The 20824-nt window shown below is 42.3% G+C and overlaps 1 protein-coding gene across 5 annotated transcripts in view; it reads left to right on the top strand.

The window, feature by feature from the left end:
- ERBB4 (erb-b2 receptor tyrosine kinase 4) overlaps window positions 1-20824 on the top strand; it is a 972415-nt gene that overhangs the window by 715597 nt on the left and 235994 nt on the right. For all 5 annotated transcript variants that reach the window (XM_073306719.1, XM_073306718.1, XM_073306716.1 and 2 more), the window contains exons 6-9: window positions 10091-10209; window positions 15775-15916; window positions 18602-18715; window positions 20294-20420. In XM_073306719.1, the coding sequence (XP_073162820.1) occupies window positions 10091-10209; window positions 15775-15916; window positions 18602-18715; window positions 20294-20420 (502 nt within the window). The remainder of the gene's footprint in view (window positions 1-10090; window positions 10210-15774; window positions 15917-18601; window positions 18716-20293; window positions 20421-20824) is intronic.

Here is a 20824-nt window from a genome sequence, read left to right as displayed (position 1 = left end):
AATGTGTTATTGTATATGCCTCTTTTTCCCAGTTTCAATATTTTAAATTGCATCAGCCTGAAATTTTGGCTCTCAAACTCTCAGCTGTAATGCAATTTGCTCTTTTTTTTTTTTGTTTAAGACAAAATAGTAGTAAATCCTTAGAGCTTCAGAAAAATATGTCTAGAACTACTCAGATCTGCTTTTCAAGGCTTTTCAATCCAGTCTCAACAACAACACAACTAGGCTAATTTTTTTAAGTATAATTTTAAATCATGCATATCCAATTAAAAATGGGCCCTAAGTTGCAGAGCCATTCCGTGGTCCAACAATAAGAGACTGATTTTCATTACTTTCTAAAAGGCACAATTTCCTAATGCTGGCTTCCTGTTGCTCTCTCTGTCTCTCACTCTCTTTCCCTTGAGTTAGTTCATTGGCACCACTAATAATTCCTTGTGTTCTGTAGCTTGTGACTTTTAAAAATAACATCTTGGGATTTTCAGAGCATGTAGACAGAATCACTTTATGTCATATTACTGCTAACCCCAAGTGTTCAAAAATCATGAATCAATCTGCACAAATTTATGAGACAGATTTTTTGTTAAATAATAAATTTTAGGTTCTTTTTATTTTCTTTCTGGTCTGAGGGCCTCCTAGTGGTCAATGTTTTCAAGCTTTTTCTCTGCAGCCCTGGGGGCTAGAATTGAACTTAGTAGCAGAACATCAGAGGTTTTTTTAATCACTTGCTTTAAAAAAAAATCACCAAATCTTGCAAAATTGATGGTAACATCATGAGAGTTAGCAGTGCTGATATGGGTAGAGATTACCATGATGGATTGATAAGAACAAGTGGATATGAATAAGTGGATATGAACAGTGTTAAGACTATAGGCTAACATTTTTAAAAAATGCAAAGTGACTTAGGACCCTACATCTCATTTTCAAAAGTGATTAGGTACTTAGGACCAGATTTTCCAAGGTGTTTAGGTACCTTATGGTATTATCAAAGAGCCTAAGCAGTTCAGGCACCTTTCCTGCTTAGGCGCTTTGGAAAATTCTACTAGGTGCCTAAATATCTTGGAAAATCTGGCCCTTAAGAGGTTAAATCTTGTCCACTTCCAATGAGACTTAAAGATCTTATGGCTAAGGGCTAGATTTTTAAAGGTAGTTATGTGTCTAAAGATGCAGATAGGCACCTAGTGGGATTTTGAAAAGGGGCTTAACTCGCATTGAAATCAATACAATGTAGGTGCCTAGGCACTTTTGAAATACCCAGTAGGTATCTATTTGCATTTTAGATGCCCTCATAATTTTAAAAATCTGGCCCTAACTCACTTTTGAAAAGAGGACTTTCAGCTCCTAAGTTAATAAGATGCTTTTGAAAATTTTACCTACAGGGCTTTGTTAAAAACTTTTAGAGAAGAACAAGTTGACCCAAATGAAATGGGGAAAAAAAGATTTAAACTTTTTCTGGAATAAACGAGGGTGCAATTATGCTTATTTTTAAAAATAATGAAAAATAAAGTTGAAATGCATAATTGTTATGTACTTACAATTTTCCCCCTGGAAATTTGCAGCGATGCCAGCGGCTGGGTGGTAGCTGGATGCTTGCGCAATATTGGGGTTAAGAGATGTATGTATTGAGAAGCAGCTAAAACCAATAAGTCTCTATACCCCCTTGCAGTGCTTTTTAAACTTGAAATCCCCCTCAGTAATTTGTAAACACACTCTCCCTGCGCCCAGACAATCTCACTTCCTGGGGATGGGTCGGGGGGGGGGGGGGGAACTCTCTAGGGAACTCCTTAGGAGCCAAGCAGCAGCTGGCTCCTGTAAGCAGAATCTAGCAACACCTACCTCTTTTTGAAGCAAGATTTCCCACCTAGGAGGCAATGAGGCAGAAGCAGTACAGTGACATTGCTGTAAGCCTCACTTCCTGGCTTAGCCTCCAGTGCTGTGCTGGTTTGTTTCAAAGTTCTATTGATTCTTCTTTTGTTTTCTTGTTTATTTTGTTTGGTTGTTGGACATAGATATCACAGAATACAGGATTCTCCTTGCTGGCCTGGCTGGTTGGTTACTCGTTCACTTTAATTTGCCAACATATTTCAGGGATGCAAAACGACAACACACACCCCACAAGATATTGATCGCTCATAATTATGGATGGGTACAAAAGTTGGTTCAGGATTTTGAACTTTGTCACCCAGCGACTGCCACCGTTCACATTTCAGGTTCTGTTCAGCACATTATGATGGAGAACTTTCACAGCCTTTAAATTCAAACCTAGATCTAGATACAGATCCCACGGCTCCCTTAAATTCTTGCAGTTCTCTGAGGGGCTCTCCATATGGCCATTTATGGGTACTGCACCGCTTTGTGGTTTCTCACAGTAAAAACATCTTCTGGCAGTGTCAGAGCGCTCCCGCACCCCTCGTGCCCCTCCACTCAGCATCACAGTGCACTGAGAGCAAGGCTATGCAGAGGGTAGTGCTCCTTCCCACCACCTTCCCCCGCCAGCCTGGATGGATGTGAATCTGCTCCGGTCTCTTCAGAGTCGCAGTGTCTGAGTGCTAGAAATAGTCTGTGTTAACTTGTTTCATATAGTTAGTGAATTCGGGTTTCTACAGGTTCCAGGTGATAGAGGAACTGAAGAAACAGAAGCAGCCAGGATTCAAGAAGTGGGCTTCCTGCCCAGCTGTCTGCCCAGCATCCGATGAACATATGCGGTGCCTCAAGTGCCTGGGAGACAGAGACTTGCCTTCTGGGTGTTGGATTTGCTGAATCTTTAATCCCAGAGCATGTCAGGATAGGAAAATTCACTTGAAACTCCTTTTCCTAAAGGAAGCCCTTGAGGCTAAACCTTTTGGACCCGATCAAGACTCAGATCCCAAATCAAACAGAGCAGTCTCTGTTCCTGTGGCTACCAGCAGCTCCAAGCGACTGGAGGTCTACAAGTCCTGGTGGGGCTGACTCGGTGCTTGCGGCTCCATCGGTGAAGCCTCTAAGGCTACAGATATCCGAACTGAGGGCCATGTGGTCAGCTCCATTGGCCCCTGTTCCATAAGAGAGGTTGAGAGAGTTCGGCCACCCTCATCATTGCCATACCTTGTGCTTCCCAACTCAGTGACCCCAATGGAAACCTTGCATCTATGGGACTGGGGCTGGTTCTGACTTCCGCATCTGCATCCAAGAAGATGGAATTGCTCAGTGTGTCAGAAACTGGGCCATCAGTGCCTCCGGTTCTGTCTGTTGTGGAAAAAGGGGCTGGTAGACATAAAAACAGCCGTGCTGGGCAGTGTTAGCAGTGCCAATTCCCATGCATCAGAACTGTTGGATCCATCAGATGCTGACAAGATGCTATGGTTACCTGGCAGAGAGCCGTTCCATCTTTCATAGCCAGGAATAATGGAGTGCTGTGGAATGTTGGATCTGATGTCGTTTTCAGATCCGCTGTCAGTTCTTTGGTTGGTTCCGATTATGTCCTCAGTTCCAGAAAACTCTGTCACCATGATCTTCCAGATTCACCTACCGGCTCCCTTTGCTTCGTCGGTTCTGTGTGGGAAACCACAGGAGTTCCAAAAGGAAACTTATTTCCCCAGTTCCAAGGTCATCTTCCCCATCTGCTGTTAAGAGGACGAGGCCAGAAGACACTGTCGGTCTTCCCTAGAATCATCCTTTGCTTCCTTTACCTTGGACGTCTGCAGGGTCTCCCCAAAGATCTAGATCTCCATTCTTCCCTTTGGATCCACTATTATCACCATTACATTCCATATGGGATTCAGACTCAAATCCTTACCAGGAGGAAGATAGAGGACAGATACAGAGACCTGTGGTTTGCTTTATACCACTCTTTGGTCCTCCTCCTGAAGGCATATTCCCAAACCCTAATTGTTGGGGTGACTAGCAACGCGGGGCCCATAGCCTTACTAGAAGCCACCTCATGAGTTTAATTACCGTCCGAGTGGATGGAGAGTTTCTTCTGTTAAGAATTTAGCAGTCCAGAAATCTTGAATTCCACTCCTCTGAATCTGTTGACATTACAGACAGTGATGCGTTAAACACTTTTTGAGTAAGAAGACAAGGAGGTGCCTTCTGTCTTCGGTCAGGAGCATTTGGAAATGGACTATAAGCCTGATTTATCACGGGATGAACATGTGGGGGTGGCTTCATCCTCCTCTCCTTCCAAGGACACTATGGAGTTCCATAACTTTGTGGATCATATAGTGTCAACTTCAAATCTTCCTGCAGTGCCTGCAGAAGAGACTTGTCACCTGGTGTGCGATATTCTCTGGGCTACTACAACTAGTAGAATATCTGTATCCATTATGGATGGTTTGCTACAGCCGGCTAAATCCATGTGGACCACCCCTGCTTCTTGCCAACCTGTTTCTAAGAAAGCTGACAAGCTGTATCAGATACCCTCTGAGGGGCTTTTTTGCTTTCACAGCCACCCTGTCCCCAAGGTAGCTGCTTCCAGAAACACAGTGAGATTTGGACTATCATGTCCCACCCCAGCTGATAAAGAGAGGGAAAGGACTGATTTGTAAGGGAGAAAGATATTCTCTTCATCATCCCTCGCTATGGATAGCTAATTATCAGGCGGTCATGGCCTGTTACCAGTTACATCTCTGGGAAGTATGACATTGTTTTTACCAGACTTGTCTGATAACAGAAGAAGGTTGGTGAAAACCAATGTAACGTAGGGCCAGGATGTAGCCAATCATGCACCCAGCATCTCGGTTGATGCTTCAGACTCTGCTGCCAGAGCACTTGTGTCTGTTTTGACCATCATCAGGTGGTACATATGGCTTCATTTCTCCTGCCTAGCTATGGGCACTAGAATTAAGCTGGAGGATCTTCCTTTTGAAGGCAGTTTTTTTTTTAATTGAGAAGAGGGACTGGGAAAACTGAAGGACCTGAGATTGACAGCTCACTTTCTGGGTTTGATTACTTCTGCTAAAGGAATCTTATCTTTTGGTGACCCAGCAATACCAGTATCCTCCTAGGGCCACTGTAGGAAAAGACTTTTCAAGCCAAGATCTGAATCTAAACAAACTGCTTCCTTATCATCGTCATCATCACAGCATAACAAGCATCGGTTCTGAAGGGACAATCAGGAGTTGAGAACCAGTCAGATGAGACCAATGTACCCTTTGCTTTGGAGACAGGCTAGTCCACTTCATCAACAAATGGAGGCAAATTACAGTGATGCAATAGATTCTAGAGATTGTAGAAAGGGGCTATGCCATACAACTAAGAATTTTGCCACCTCCCAACTCCCATACCCTCCTTCTTCATGGACCATTCTCCTGAGGTGGTGCTTATCACAGAAGTGAAAAAATTACTTCTGATAGGAGCAGTTGTGGAGGTTCCTGAATACCTGAGGGGCCAGGGATTTTATTCCCTGGTGCAGAAAAATGATTGGTGGGTTGGGTTTTTTTTTTTTGACTGATACTGGATTTAAGGGATTTAAATAAATACATTTGGAAGTTTTAATTCCACATGTTGGATTCTGGCCACCATAATTCCTTTGCTGTTAGTCATGGACTGGTTCACAACTCAGTGCAAAGGACATATTTCTATTCTGCAAAATCATTGCAAGTACCTTCGATTTGTGGTGGACAATCACCACTTCCTGTACATGGTCTTTCATTTGGCCTTTCAGTGGCACCCAGAGTTTTTACAAAATGTCTCTTTGTGCTGGCAGCTTATCTGAGGAATGAGTGTATTTTTGTTTACCCCTATTTAGAGGACTGGCTACCAAAGTCGTCCTTACATGAGGATCCGTTAAACCATATTGTCTTCACCACCAATCTCTTTTCAGACCTCAGTCTCTTTCTCAGCCACCCAAAGTCAATCCTCTGCCCTTCACAAAAGATCCCTTTTATAGGTGCCATATTGGAGTCCATAGAAGGCAGAGCTTTTCTGCCAGAGGATGCTGGATTCAGCAAGACAGTGCTTCAGCCTCTGGTCAATGAGGACTCTGTTCCCACCTCCAGATTAGGTGCAGCAGTGCTTATCAGACTATCCCATAAGTGGAAATATGCAGAGCCACTAGAAGCAGAAATGAAGGTTTCTTACCTGTAACCGGAGTTCTTCAAGATGGCTCTGCATATTCACCCTTCCCACCCACCTTCCCCCCTCTGTCAGAGTCCCTGTTGTCTGTGCCTCTGGCTTTGTGGTGGAAGGAAATGAGGTGGTGAGAGCACTCAGCCCTCTTTCTGGCCTCATCCTGAGTAGATCATGATGCTGAGGGGAGGGGTTGGAGTGGGGGGCATGGGAGGGCTCTAGTTTACACTGCTAGAAGAGGCTTTTACTGTAAGGCACAGCTTGGTGGGGTGGTACCCATTAATGTGAATATGCAGAGCTGTCTCAAAGGACTCCGATTATAGATAAGTAACCTTCATGTATTTAAAACTGGGCATTGATTGGAACCAAACCTAATCATACGGCAAAATTTGTGGCAGTACCAACTCTCTCACTTAAAAAAATGGGTTGATAATAAAGTAGTAAAACTTTTTATGACTAGTGATGGATAAACCTACAAAAGATTCAGCTTAATTTGGATAAGTATCTAAGAATTTCAGAGACTTTTCTGAAGTTATAATCTGAAATTAATCAAATGTCTTTGATCCAGAAATTAGGTTGTAAATTTTCTAAAATCGTGGTTTCTCTCTAGTTTTCTGGTGCTACTTTATATCAGCCAATTCAAATATCTCGCGAGAATAGCTTTGCATTGAAAAAATCCAGTATTTCTGCTTCTAACCCAAGCTCACATCTAGAAACTGGAGAGCCATGAAGAAATGAAGAGGGGGGAAAATTATCATACATTATAGAATTTACAAAAAGATTTAGTGAGCTCTGAAAGGGTTAAGCACACAGTGGTTCTTATTTTATCCCGATGCTTCCTCCCATTCCTACCTATAACACCTTGGATTGTTTATTACAATCATTCCTTATTATTTTACATCAACCACATGTGTGCTATGTGCTTTAAACAGAGCACTAAGAGTCACATTTGTAGTGAATTTTTTGTTAAAAAGAGTTAGAAGGTACCAATATTCACATGGGAGTTAACATTGTACCAAACTTTCAGACTATAGTAAAATAGATAGGCTTTCATTAGAAACTTACTTACACTGATGAGTTTTATTTATCTGTATATACCAATTAATAAATATATTGAATAATGAAATGCTATTGAAAGACAGACACAGTACAATATGAGGAAATTCTCAGCTGTTGTAAATCAGCGTACTTCCATTGACTTAAATTACACCTTCTGAGGATCAGACCCTATCAGTTCATATTAGCATGGTGGTTATGTACTGCAGATCACCAGTTGAGCTTAGATATATTTATTGATTTGCATATGTGTTTTGAGATTGCATTGATATATGTTTATTTAAAGTAATTTAAATAAGGTCTGTCTGTTCTTTCTACTAGTAAGTTGGCAGTAAGTGGGTTTGCTTTACAGAAATCTTCCATTTGTGCTGCGATTCAGTTTGCATAAGTCACAAAGAAAATATTTTCTATCCATGAGCTTGTCTTAGTTATCAGGATGGATAAAATTATTCTGAGTGCATCACTTTACTCCTTTAGATCTTAAATGATGATTGCTTCTTACCTTCTCTTTGCTTATTTACACCTTTATTCCATACATAAATGTAAGGTCTTTAAATAGTTTTTTGCATTATCTAAAGTTCTAATAGATAGCGAGGGGACTTCACATTGAAAAATGGGTTCATTTACACTACACAAATCCTGTATTTTCTTAAATATAGTTTTTTTTACGTATGAGAAATCAGCAATTTATTAAAATAAGTGTAGAGAAGACAGTTGGTAGGAGGTTTTGGTATTTTTTTGTTGAGCACTTGAAAAATATTTTCCATTCACAAGCAATGAACTGCTTTAGAACAAAGTGGTCAGTTAAGGTTAATTATAGGAGTGTAGCATCATTGCTCCTCTGCCACAGTCAGCTTGAACCAGAACTTGCTGAAGTTCCCCATCTAATGGTCGGTAGGGTTCCCTGTAAACTGTTAACGTCTCCTATTTTTCCCCATTAAACAGAGTCCCTATGTACTATGTCCTACAGCCAGACTGTGGTGTGCTGGGACCCTGTCATAGTTCACAAGCCAAATGGGATTTAATCGGCTTTGTATGTGACTGTGGTATGATTAGCATTATTTGTACCACGTTAACACTTAGAAGCCTCAACCAATTTAGAGGCTCCATTGCACTGTATAGACATATGGGGAGAGACCGTGGCACCAGAGAGCTTGCAGTATAAAGAGACAAGGTAGACAAAATATGTGAAGGGAAACAGAGGTAAAGTGATTTGCCCAAGGTGAGTGTCAGAACTGGGATTAGAACACAGGTCTCCTGACTCCCAGTCTAGTGCATTATCCACCTCTACACTGCCTCTTGTTATCCCTAAAGACACCCATGTGTTTCAGGAAGCAGTGCCAGGGATTAAAGAGGTAGCACTTTTTGCCTCGGTCAATACTGAACTAGTGCCCCATCATGTCATGAGGGAGCTCAGCACTGCTGCAGGTGAATTCAAACTCAAGTATTTTGGGTGAGATTCAAAACTCTGGTCCTAGTCATGTATTGTCATTCTTAAACCACAAACTGTCCTTTGTCAGAGCAGTAGCGTTCATCCCCATACATTGGGCAAATTCTAGTTTGGTTACTAAAATTCTGCCCACCTGAATTCCATCTGCCATTTCAATCAGAAACACTATTTCTCACTTTCTGTCCTTTGCATAGCGGGGCTGTATTTCATCCAGAGGCGGTTGTATTTTCGGCTTTGATGAAGTGGTTCCTGTGCATAGTCTATGTACCAGATCAATTCTGTAGTGCTTTGGGATCCTTCAGTATGAGAAGCAGGGCTACAAAGGGAAGATCATTATGAGTTTGTGGCAAAGCAAAGTGTACGTTTCATCTTACAAAAAATAAAACTGAGCCCTCAGTGAACTTTTCCAATTTCTTACTGAGAACTCCAAAAACCACCTTTTACAGCCTTTTAATACAATGAATCATTGAAGAGAGATTCATGTTTCAAGTAGACAGAGTTCAGTAAGTTCAGTCTAACTATTACATTGAAGAGCACTGCCTGGTTGCTGACTACTCACTTTGAATCACCAGGAATCAGGAATTGTACCTGTTTTTATAAGTATCAAACTTCTCTCATGTTTTATGAGTGTGGACCAATAGTTCTTTCACCTGGAGAAGAGGTCTTACTTTGCGGAATAAAATGTAGAGGGTTTGATTTAGATTTTTTTTTTTTTTTTGTGGTAATGTGGAAGACCTTGGGCTAAATCCTAGTGCCACTGAAATCAGTTAGGAAAGGAAATGTCCCGTGGTTGATGCAGCTTTTAAGCACCACAATTGCTTATGTTTTAAAGAACACGGTGATGCATAAGTACAGAGAAACAGAAGATACTCAGTTGGTTCCTGACACATTAGATCAAATTCAGCCCTGGCATAGATGAGGGTAATGCCATTAAAGGCTTACAACAGGGCTGAATGTAGTCCTTTCTGTCTGAAATTTAGGCTAGAGTGTAGCATTTCCCCAAAAAAATGTAGAAAATTGATATGGTATGTTACAGTACATGACCTATATGCTGCTCTGATAGACCCATTCAACCGCATTGACTACATGGGTGCTTGTTGGGGGCAAAATGTGGCCCTATGATTTTGCTGAACTAACTCTGAGTTTCTGAATATTGTTGCATACCCCTGTCATTCTTTACGGAAAACCGCATTAAAAGCGATTCATATCACAATAGGCTTTTTCCTAGCCAGACATCAACCTTTGCTAACTCCCTGAAAATTAGAGATTCAGGATTTACGCTGACTTCCCTAGGTTAAGAGAACAAATCCTCATAAATCCAGACATACCTGTCTTACCGCCTGGGCATTTTCATGTTCCTTTGTAGATGGGATATTACACAGGACATGAGTAACCCCTGGGCTAGAGGTTATTATAGAGAATCAGATGTTTTCTTCTTAATACTCCATTGTCTTTGTTGATTTGTTTTTTTTTTTTTTCAATATCCCTGTCCAGTTCAAATGGCTCTCTCTTGACAGCTGATTCCTCTGTCCTTTCCAGTGACAAAGACAGTGTGTGCAGAGCAATGCGATGGACGTTGCTACGGGCCGTACGTCAGTGACTGCTGCCATCGGGAATGCGCTGGAGGCTGTTCCGGACCTAAAGACACTGATTGCTTTGTATGTTTGGGAGTTACCTAATTTCCCTCATCCCACCGGCCACGGTGCAAGTGTTTATCCTTTAATCCATAAAATTCATGATTTTTTGTCACCTTTAATTGAATTACCTCTAAGTTTCAAGCTTTTAGCTGCACATTTTATCATTTCATATTTTTCCCATTACATTTACATTATTTATCATCTTACATTACTCATTAAAAGATTTATGAGATTTACAAATACAGATTGGGAACCATTTATATGCTAATCTATGTGATTTTTATCTTTCACTTTTCTAAAATTATCTCTTATAGATGGTGGGGAATTTTTATAGGAGTTTGCCATTACATTTTGGGCTGAAGGGTTTATATATATAACACACACACACACATAATGTATTTTGCTTTTGTTTTTTTTGTCTGAAGTTTGACAATACAGTTTGGCTTCTAAGTTAAAATGTTTTTTTATGCTTCCCAGACTGTGTTTAAACTAATTCACCTGTTCAACTGGGGTGTGCGTCTTAGAAGAAAGAGAAGAAAAATTGTTTCCTATTCACTAAAATCCAAAGGCACACAATACACCCTTTCAAAAAGAAAAAGGGTTAAAACTGAACCAGGAGCTTAATTTTCTCAGACATTCTCAGTATGGCCAAATTCTTTCGAGATGCAGTCAATTAGTTGTGTAACTCAGAAAGCAGCCTTTTCTTCTATTATGGAGGAAAGAGATTCATGTACCTTCATCACACTACCCCACAAAGACACACAGTCTGTTCATATCTTCAGTGGAAGCTGGGTACACACCTAAATTTTCCCTAGTAATTTCAGGTTAGGTTCTGAACTAACCTATGCTAATATACGAGCATAGAGGGTGAGGTTTTCAGAGGAAATGGAAGCTGAACTCTTAGACCTCTTTGAAAATCTCTGTCAGATAGCATAAGGAAAGACGATTGTGCATGGCATAAGCTGTGCTAATCTTGTATATTTCATGTTATAGCCCAATAGATAGTAATGGACTGGCTAGAATGTATGTGTACATTTGCCTCTCTTGGATGGAAGCAGAACTATTCAACTGTGTCACAGGCACACAGATCTTCTCCTTTAGCTCTAGTGGTAAGGGCCTGTGCTTTGCAGTGTACAGGTCTAGTTCTGTCCCTGTCTCCACTGTGAAATTCTGTTTGGCCTTGGAGTGCAGCATAGTGACAGCCATCACATTATTGTTATTTGTATTACAGCAGCGAGCGACTAAAGCTGCCATCTGCGACCGGGGTCCTACTTAACACAGTATTGAAAATACACATAGTGGGCATCGTTCAAAGTTAACAGGAAGTCTGTGGAAGCCCTTACGTTGACTTCAGTGGGCTTTCCATCAGACCCAGTAAGAGACAGTCCCTCTCCCCCACAGTCTAACTAGACAAACTATGAGATAAAGTATTATTACCCATTTTACAGCTGGGGGACTTGTGAAGTAACTTGCACAAGGCCACTTCAGAAGTCAGTGGCAGAGCTATGACTTGATCCCATATCTTCTGAGTCCCGATCTATCCCTTTAACCACACACCTATCCTTCCTGAAGTGTTAGGAGGCCATGTATTTGTTACAGTCTTATCTCTGTAACACCACAGCGCACAGGAGAAAATGTGATTTCTACGGGCCATTGAACACTTCATATTTTTCTGGAGCTTCTCTGTAGCAATTATGGAAATGCCTGTGCTAAAAATCATGTTAGCACTTTTGTGCTGCTCCAGTGTGAAAATACAAAGGGCCCCAGAGGGATGCCAGGAGCACTTAGTATAAATGAGAATCAAAGCCTTAGTGTTCAACAGCTTTGAGAACTACTCATTTCCTTCCTAACATGTGATGGGCTAGAAGTGTTACCCTTTGGGGCTGTAGTGGGGGACATGCAGGGACACTGGATCAACATCTTGGAGAAAATGTAGCTATTTCCTTTTTAATTGAGATCTGCACCTTGACTTTTCCCTATGCATTTTGTTGTTTGCTTTGCTTTCATATGCGTCTTGGGCACATTTAGAAACAAGTGCGGTAAGTTCTGCATATGTTAGTGAAACAGTGATGAGTGTACACAAAGTTTTACAGCAATAAATTAAAACTTCCTGAGTCTTCTAGATTGGTTTTTAATAGATTCTTCCTGGAAAGTGTCATCTCTTTGAGTAATGTATCATCGGTGTGCCTCATTCTGATTATGCATTTACTAAGGTCATCACCAGAGGATGGTCATGCTGGTGATGACGTACTTGCTAAGACAACAGTGGATGTGGAAAATGTGCTGAGGAAACAAAGTAAATTAGTCTTTATTAGTAAACAAAAGTACAGCTCAGGGTGCATTAAGAAACCCTTTGGCACATTATGGCAGCCTCTCGAAGCCTGTAATAATATCCTGTTGTAAAAATGTTCTTAATGTTGCTGGGAAAAGTTCTCCCATACTCCTCGGCCCACTGGCGTTCATTAATCTGTGCATTCACCTTTGAAAGCAAGCCAATAGCCATCCTGTGGCATAGCTGTTTCATGGTATTTACACACACACAGGTTTAATGATGTTCTCAGACCTGGGGTGAAAATAAATCTGGAGTGGAGACATGATTCTCCTTTTAGGGCCTGATCCAACCATAGAACTTACCTTTATTGGGAATTAACTAAATCAAATGCACTGATTCTGGTGAATTAATCCTAGAGTTGTAAAATTACAGCCTATTTTCAAATACATGATTCTGATGAACCAAAAATGGCAGGTTCGGTTTAGATAGGCCAGCGAAGGGCAAACTTTTTGGCTCGAGGGCCACATCGGGGTTGTGAAACTCTATGGAGGGCCGGGTAGGAAAGGCTGTGCCTCCCCAAGTGGCCTGGCCCCCGCCCCCTATCTGCCCCCTCCCACTTCCCGCCCCCTGACTGCCCCCCTCAGAACCCCTGATGCTTCCAAACCCCCTCTGCTCCCTGTCGCCTGAGATCCCCCCTGACCCTAACCGCCCGCCCCCCGGGACCCCACTCCTATCCAACCCCCCCTGCTGCCTTTCCCCTGACTGCCCTGACCCCTGTCCACACCCCCGACCCCTGACAGGCCCCCCCGGGACTCCCATGCCTATCCAACCCCCCCATTCCCTGTCCCCTGACTGCCCCCCCGGAACTCCCTGCCCCTTATCCGACCTGCCCCCCCCCCCCACTGCCCGCCCCCTTACCATGCCACTCAGAGCAATAAGAGCTCGCAGCCCCACCGCCTAGCCGGAGCCAGCCACGCCGCCCACGCTGCCCAGCAGGAGCGGCAGGCCAGAGCACTGATGGCACGGCGGCGTGGCTGCAGGGGAGGAGGGATAGCAGGGGTGGGGCCAGGGGCTAGCCTCCCCAGCTGGGAGCTCAGGGGCTGGGCAGGAAGCTCCCACGAGCTGGATGTGGCCCGCGGGCTGTAGTTTGCCCACCTCTGAGATAGTCTGTCAACTCAAGAGGATCATGGGAACCAAAGAACTCCATACAAGTCTGACGATTTCATCCTGACTCTCCCAGGTGGGCCCTCTCCCTTCAACAGCACTTATATATCCCCTTCTAGTCTTCTGGGGGAAAGGTATTACCACCTTCTCCCTTCCTGAAATCTTCAGGTTTGGCCCAACTGGCCCCATCCTCATCCCACCTCTGTGATGCCTTCTGAGGCAACTCAGGCCCTGGACTGAGGTAAGGGCTTTGAGACGAGGCAGCAGAGCCAGAAGAGCCTTGCCCAGTCCTCCTGCTTCTGAATGTGAGAGGAGTGCTCTGAAGTTCCTCCCTGGGCATGGGGGCTGTGACCCTTCTTGCTAGCTCTTTGAAGAAGCAAGACAGAGAGAGGAACCAGCTGGCTAGTTGCTGACCAGAACGCTGTATACCAAGGCCAAAGAGGTTTTGAGGCCATCAGGCTGCCGGAAGATATATAAAGTTACGTGGGGAGGCACAATCCTATTGCCAACCATACAAGGAGGATCCTGGGGCAGAATTGGGGTGACCTCCACTGGCCCAAATTATTTGCATAAACCTTTCATGTAAAACTTGAAACCAGACAGGATTTTTCTAATTTGAGAGTTTTGCTGTCTGCGTTTCTTATCAACTGTGACCGATACAATAGGCAAGATACAGAATGGTAGAGAATGGAGAAATCAGTGTTTTCTCACATATCTAGGTACAAGTCTTGCATATTCAATTTATTTTTTCCCTAGGTTCATCTATCCTTTTTATCCACACACTTGACTCCTCATGTGTCAGGGCCTTGTCCTCTCTCAGTAATGTATGGTCGAGCCTGAATATTGAATCCTATTTTCCCTTCCCAGTGTGTGAATTAACTGACCTGGTTACACTTGCCACTTAGGAAAATGACCCCCTCCTGTGCTAGCTCAAAGGAAATGCTTATCCTCATTGCTGTCTAATTGGGAGTTTCAGTCCCTCTGTTGAACTGTGCCATGAGAGATCAGAAGGTTGGCCCTCTACAGCGCAGATCATTAGTGTGTGTTCAGCCAGGATATGAGCAGCTTAAGTAGCTGTATGCTGTTGTCAGATTTGGAACTGCCTGTCAAGTTTGCCATTAGTTGATTGCTAATAGTAAGAAGAATAATGAAGAAAATAAGGCTTCCCTTTTAGAAGATGTATTGGCATCAAGTTACATTTAAACTGAAAATGTTCATATGGGTTCAAAATGGATTGCTCAGGGCTTTGGACATATACATGTTTTAATAATAATATCTTTAATAATATCTTAAGAAGAAACTTAAGTGGTTAAACGCAGACAAGGAAAAAACAATCTGTCCCATCCACTGTAATTGCAACAATGCCTTTGTAGATAATGGATAGTCAAGGTTCTGCTCTGAAGTAAGTCAATTCAAAAGGAGGTATGACATGATCAACTTGCTTTCTTGTAAAAAGAACGAGGAGTTTGGAACTGAGTGTCTAGGGAGGTTGAAGTATTCTCCAACTGGCTTTTGAATGTTTTAATTCTTGACGTCTGATTTGTGTCCATTTATTCTTTTGCCGAGAGTCTGGTTTGGCCAATGTACATGGCAGAGGTGCCATGGTGAATCACAGACCTAAAAGTGGCAATTCTTCAACAAAAAAACTTCAAAAACAGACTCCAGTGAGAAACTGCAGAACTGCAATTAATTTGCAAACTGGAACCATCAAATTAGGCTTGAATAAAGACTAGGAGTGGATGGGTCATTACACAAACTGAAAGCTATTTCCCCATGCTAATTATCTCCCCTACTGTTACTCACACCTTCTTGTCAACTGTTTGAAATGGGCCATCCTGATGATCACTACAAAAGTTTTTTTTTTTTCCTGCTTATAATAACCCATCTTAATTGATTTGTCTCGTTAGGGTTGGTATGGCAATCCCCATCTTTTCATGTTCTCTCTCTCTCTCTCTCTCTCTCTATATATATATATATCTTCCTACTGTATTTTCCACTCTATGCATCTGATGAAGTGGGTTTTAGCCCATGAAAGTTTATGCCCAAATAAATATGTTAGTCTCTAAGGTGCCACAAGTCCTCCCTCATTCTTTTTGCTGATACAGACTAACACGGCTACCCCTCTGAAACCTTGCTTTCTTGTGTTTCAGGCCTGCATGAATTTCAACGACAGCGGAGCATGTGTCACTCAGTGCCCCCAGACTTTTGTCTACAATCCTACCACCTTCCAGCTGGAGCACAACCACAATGCCAAATACACCTACGGAGCTTTTTGTGTCAAAAAGTGCCCACGTAAGTTACGTGACTGCTGCCTTTTTCACACTGTCATTGAAGTGCAAGCTGTGCAACTCTGCATGAGGACAACACTATTAAGAAACCATTGCTAGGCAATGTTAAGTTTAAAGCTAAGTAAATTGTGTAATAGCTCCAGGTATGCTCTTTGGCAGTCATACCTTGAAGTTATATGTTAATCAAAGAGAGTGACATTTTGGGCTGCTGTTATAAAAATGCCCTGTACTAGGGCCCAAGGGGCGGGGTGGGGGACTTAAGTGGCTTTCAGTTTTTATGACTAACGCTTGTTATGTTTATGTTCTTATTTGGGCTTTGGTAACCTTAGGAAGTATCCTTTATTGAGTAAAGCAGAAAATCTGTACTAAATGAAAAAGGTTTTACAAAGGTAGAAATTCTCGTTTCAGTAAAATAACTTGTTTATATAAATTATATGCATGCTAGATGTTAGTTAACTAGGAGTATATTCAGATATTCTCTTTCCCCCAAAAAGATGAAGACTAGTTAGTTCTGACCTTTCTTCCCCAAATTTAGAAATGAGTCACTAATTTTGTAACCCTCCTTTTCCTTAAATTCAAGAGTTTAATAATCCACTATTCCAGTTTGGGGTTATCTCTAACTATAACGATACTTTATACAGTACAAATTCTGAATACAATCCTTAAAGCATTAGGAAAAGCACTGTCATATTTTGACAAGGGCATTCTATCCTGTCCTGTCCTGTTCTATTCCAGTTCCTATTCTGGGCCCATGGCCAGGGTATCTGAGTTTTTTCCCCCATCTTGTTACTGTGCACCCTTTGATGATACAAACAAATGTAAAATGTATGCCAGTCTAAAATCTTCATTATGATGGAAGTAAGCTGTCTGTTTCTTAAAGGAAATAAAACTGTAAAAGAATGCTGAAATTAACAGGGGAGACCACCAAGCATCACTCCCATAGGGGGTCCTACTATTCCACTCTAGAAACATCTTCCCTCCATTGAAACCCCAGGACTAGAGCTGGACACACACATTTGCAGTTAATTGTTTTAAGGATCATATTCTGGCAGTTTCAATTAATATTATTCTAAAGGATTCATTCAACCAGATGTACCTAAGATCCAACTACTTTACCTTTGGTGCCTTCAGGTGCCTACCAGAACCAAGAATCAACACAAATCTCTTCATCTTTTTCTCTAAGTGACAGGCACCTTTCTTTAACATTGCCTTCTCTCACATAACCATGTAGCTGTGTGTGTGTGTGTGTGAGAGAGCACATGCACGCATAACAAAAATCCAAACAAAACACACACACTGCCCTGCACACACTTCTTCCCCTGGGGAGAGGATGAGAGAAGAACCATGACACAGATACTAGTCACATTGCTTAATGAACTGCTGGAAAGTCCAGGGATACTAAAATGATCGGCATAGTGTAAAGACCCCTCTATAGAATAGGCGGAGATTAGTGTCATTCCACCGGTAACTGGAAGGCCTTCTTCTTGGCCTATAGGGATGAGGGCTGGTTTCATGCTGGGTTGACACATGATATAGCCATTCAGTTTCATCTACCCATGTTTGCAGAAAGCCCTCACCCTCAGCCCCAGGCTGATTTGCAGTTGGCTTGAGGATTTTTGCACATATTCTGCACAGCTCTAATCATGGCATAAAATTAAGTGCAAGTGTAATGGCAACAGACCCCGGTCGTCAGCAAACCTGGGACCTCTGGAGCTTAGTGCATGAGCCTCTACCGCATGAGCTAAAAGCCAACTGGCTGTTAGCTAAAGCTCTAGAGCAGACTTGTATTTCTCTCTCCCCCTCTCTTCCCCCCCCCACACGCCCAGTGCCATTAGATGGGACAGAACACCACACCCAGAAGGTATGTGGGTTACACAAGTTTATTGGCCACCATTAAAATCGTAGCAGTTATCACACTGTAGAATTTACCGCTACTGTGGTATTCCGTATAATTGCAATGGGGAAAACCATGATCATTGTGGTAACAATTAAAAACTGTGACTCTTAATATCAAGTACTAAATTCTTCCACTGTTACTTACATTGAGTAGTAGCATACTCTAGGAGCAATGCCTTTGATTTCAGCAATAGCTCCATTATGTTAATGGTACCCAATATACTTGCAGTCTATGGAAACAAAAGATAGCTGGCATATAGGATATTTTCCCCAAAAAAGTCTAAGATAACTCACTCTCTCTTGGTAGTTTCAGGTATTTAAAATCGACAACTCTTCATTAGTTTTTCTTTCCACAGTATGTTTCTTCTCAAGGCCCTATATACAGGACACATGGGTATTGTAGGCATGTATGTGACTTCTGTTGAAGTCCTTCAGACAGATATCTGCCCGTTGCTGTATTTTCAGCAGTTGGATTCAAAAGGGATGACAATATTTTCAAAACATTTTTCAAAATCATATTGGGTAAAATTGTCATAAAGGTTTGCGTCACGTAGGTGCCTACATCCTATTTTCAGAGGTGACATGGGCACCAAGGAGAATTGGTCTCTATAACTTTCAGTGGGACTTAAGCTCCTAAGTACTTAACTCACTTAGGAGCGCCTGAAAATCTTACCCGTCATTAAAATATTCAAGGCCATAATTAACTCATATTGATTTTCAGAACCCCCCAAATCATCCTCCAATATTACTTAATATACTGGCTTGTTTCTGAGCACTGCACTATTCCTTTCAGATAACTTTGTGGTAGATTCCAGCTCTTGTGTACGTGCCTGTCCCAGCTCCAAGATGGAGGTTGAAGAAAATGGTATAAAGATGTGCAAACCCTGCACTGACATTTGTCCTAAAGGTAGGTTATCATTTATTATAGCCTTGCTTGAATTTACTCTGCACTCTCGTAGAGCAAAGCAGGGTATTACTTTTAAATTAAGTGTATTCATGAATAAGTTCTAGGATATCCAGTACTAAGTGCCTTTGGGCATCCACAGAGCATAGAACTACAATGGCTGCCATGAGAAGAGTATTCCAAAAGATAATGTAGTGCAGGATTATCGCTAGACCATGGAAATACTGTCAAAAGGCTCATTTCTTCTTTGGGAAAAATAGGGATAGTTTTTGGCCATTTGAGTGGAATAGACCTGTAGGTTTTTGTTATTGGTGGTGGTTGGAATTTGTTAATGTTCACTGGTTTGAAAGCGTATCTGTTGGAACCTTTCAGGACCATTTCCAAAGCCCTGATTCTTCACTACCTTTATTGTCATCTTTGTGGGAGGTCCCAGCAAACTGCTCGTACAACTGCTGGGTTTCTGCTCTCTCAAAGCAGAGACCTGAGGTTCTCCTGCCTCCTCTCTGAATGGCTTTGAGAGACAAGAGACCCTCTCCCTTCCCTCCAGTAGCATTGATGAAATATCTAAATCCCTCCTCTGCCTCACCAGGAAGCTTCCAGATGGAAACCTGAGTCATTTTGCTGTCCCAACAGCTCTGTGTCTATGGGAGTCTTGAGGCTTCTTCTTGCTATATGGAGGTTTCAACAGCAATGGGAACAAAATACTGCCAATTTTCCTTACCACAAACCTGTGTCATAACAGGGGAGATGCCAGCTAGCTCACCAGACAGCTACATAAAATCTGGTCCAATCAGCAAACAGCTACCCCACACAGGGCATCATGAAACAGATAAATGCAAGGATTTCTGCCTTATGCTGATCAATACAACTAGCCTTACCATGTTCAAAATTGAATGCAAAATTCATCTCCACAACATAGCTTTCCTGCAACAGACACCTCTTTCCCACATAGGCACATGTGCATGTACACACCATTTTCCATTCAAGTGCTTACTCTGACCTGTTGGGCAGAAGGAGAGAAATAACTGATTGTCATTTAAACACCTGGGAGGGGCTCAGATGCTTTGCTGATAGCTGTCACTGTTAGAGCCTAGTTAGGCAGGTAGATTGATATGTTGTTTTATTGTGTAATCTAGGGAACTGGATGTTCCTATGGGCAATGTATACCCCAGAGCATGCAAGGTTGGAATTAACTGGCCATAAGGACCCTGAAGGGAAGTTTCTAGCACTGTTGCCCCCTTATGAAAGATACAACAGCCAAGCAATGATGCTAACGAGGCAAGAGTCTTTCCAGGCCCAGTTGGAATGTCAGTTGGATGGTGAAAGGGAATGAAGATGCCATTGGCACTTCCTGCCTAAAAGTCTATATCACAAGTACTCAGCGATATTTTTCACTCCTTGGGAAGTTTGTCCTCATGTTCATGTTGAGGGGCGGGCAATGGCTCAAATTGATGCTTGTTTTACCAGAACCATTCTGCCCATCCCCGGAGGAAATGAAAGCTCAGGTGAATAAGGAGCAAACATTTATTGATTCATTTAATCTTCTTGCGAGTTGTTTTCATGGGGTTCTTGTTTCGGCAGCATGTGATGGCATCGGCACAGGGAGTTTGACGTCCGCTCAAACCGTTGACTCCAACAACATTGACAAGTTCATAAACTGTACCAAGATCAACGGGAACCTGATCTTTCTTGTCACCGGGATTCATGGGTGAGCACTAACACATTTTTGCACAGTATGTTACAGGTCTGGCTGCGGGACAGAACTAGCTGTGGACACTTCTGATTTGTATGGTTGTAGGAATGCATGACTAAAGAGAAGCCCTGAGATAAATTGGTTTTCTGCTCACTTTTTGAAGTGCTGGTACAGCCAGCTTGATTCTCACATTCAGCTTTTATGAAACAAAGGATAAGAAAGAAAGTTTGTGCTGGGAAAAGGAAAAACAATTGGGTCATATGTTCAGTTTAGGAGACCCTGGCTGCTGGATTGGAGTGACAGCTGGTCAGGGATTGTGGGGAGAGAACAGTTCACTTCCACTGATTTTCTTATCTTGAACTAAAAATGGGCCTAATCTGCAAAATGTGGATCCAGATCTGAGGGAAGAACCTTAATTG

The sequence above is a fragment of the Lepidochelys kempii genome, chromosome 11 (assembly GCF_965140265.1).
Source record: "Lepidochelys kempii isolate rLepKem1 chromosome 11, rLepKem1.hap2, whole genome shotgun sequence".
NCBI classification, from domain to species: Eukaryota; Metazoa; Chordata; order Testudines; family Cheloniidae; genus Lepidochelys; species Lepidochelys kempii.
The sequence above is the reverse complement of the archived record's forward strand: the minus strand, read 5'-3'. Positions and strand labels throughout refer to the sequence as shown.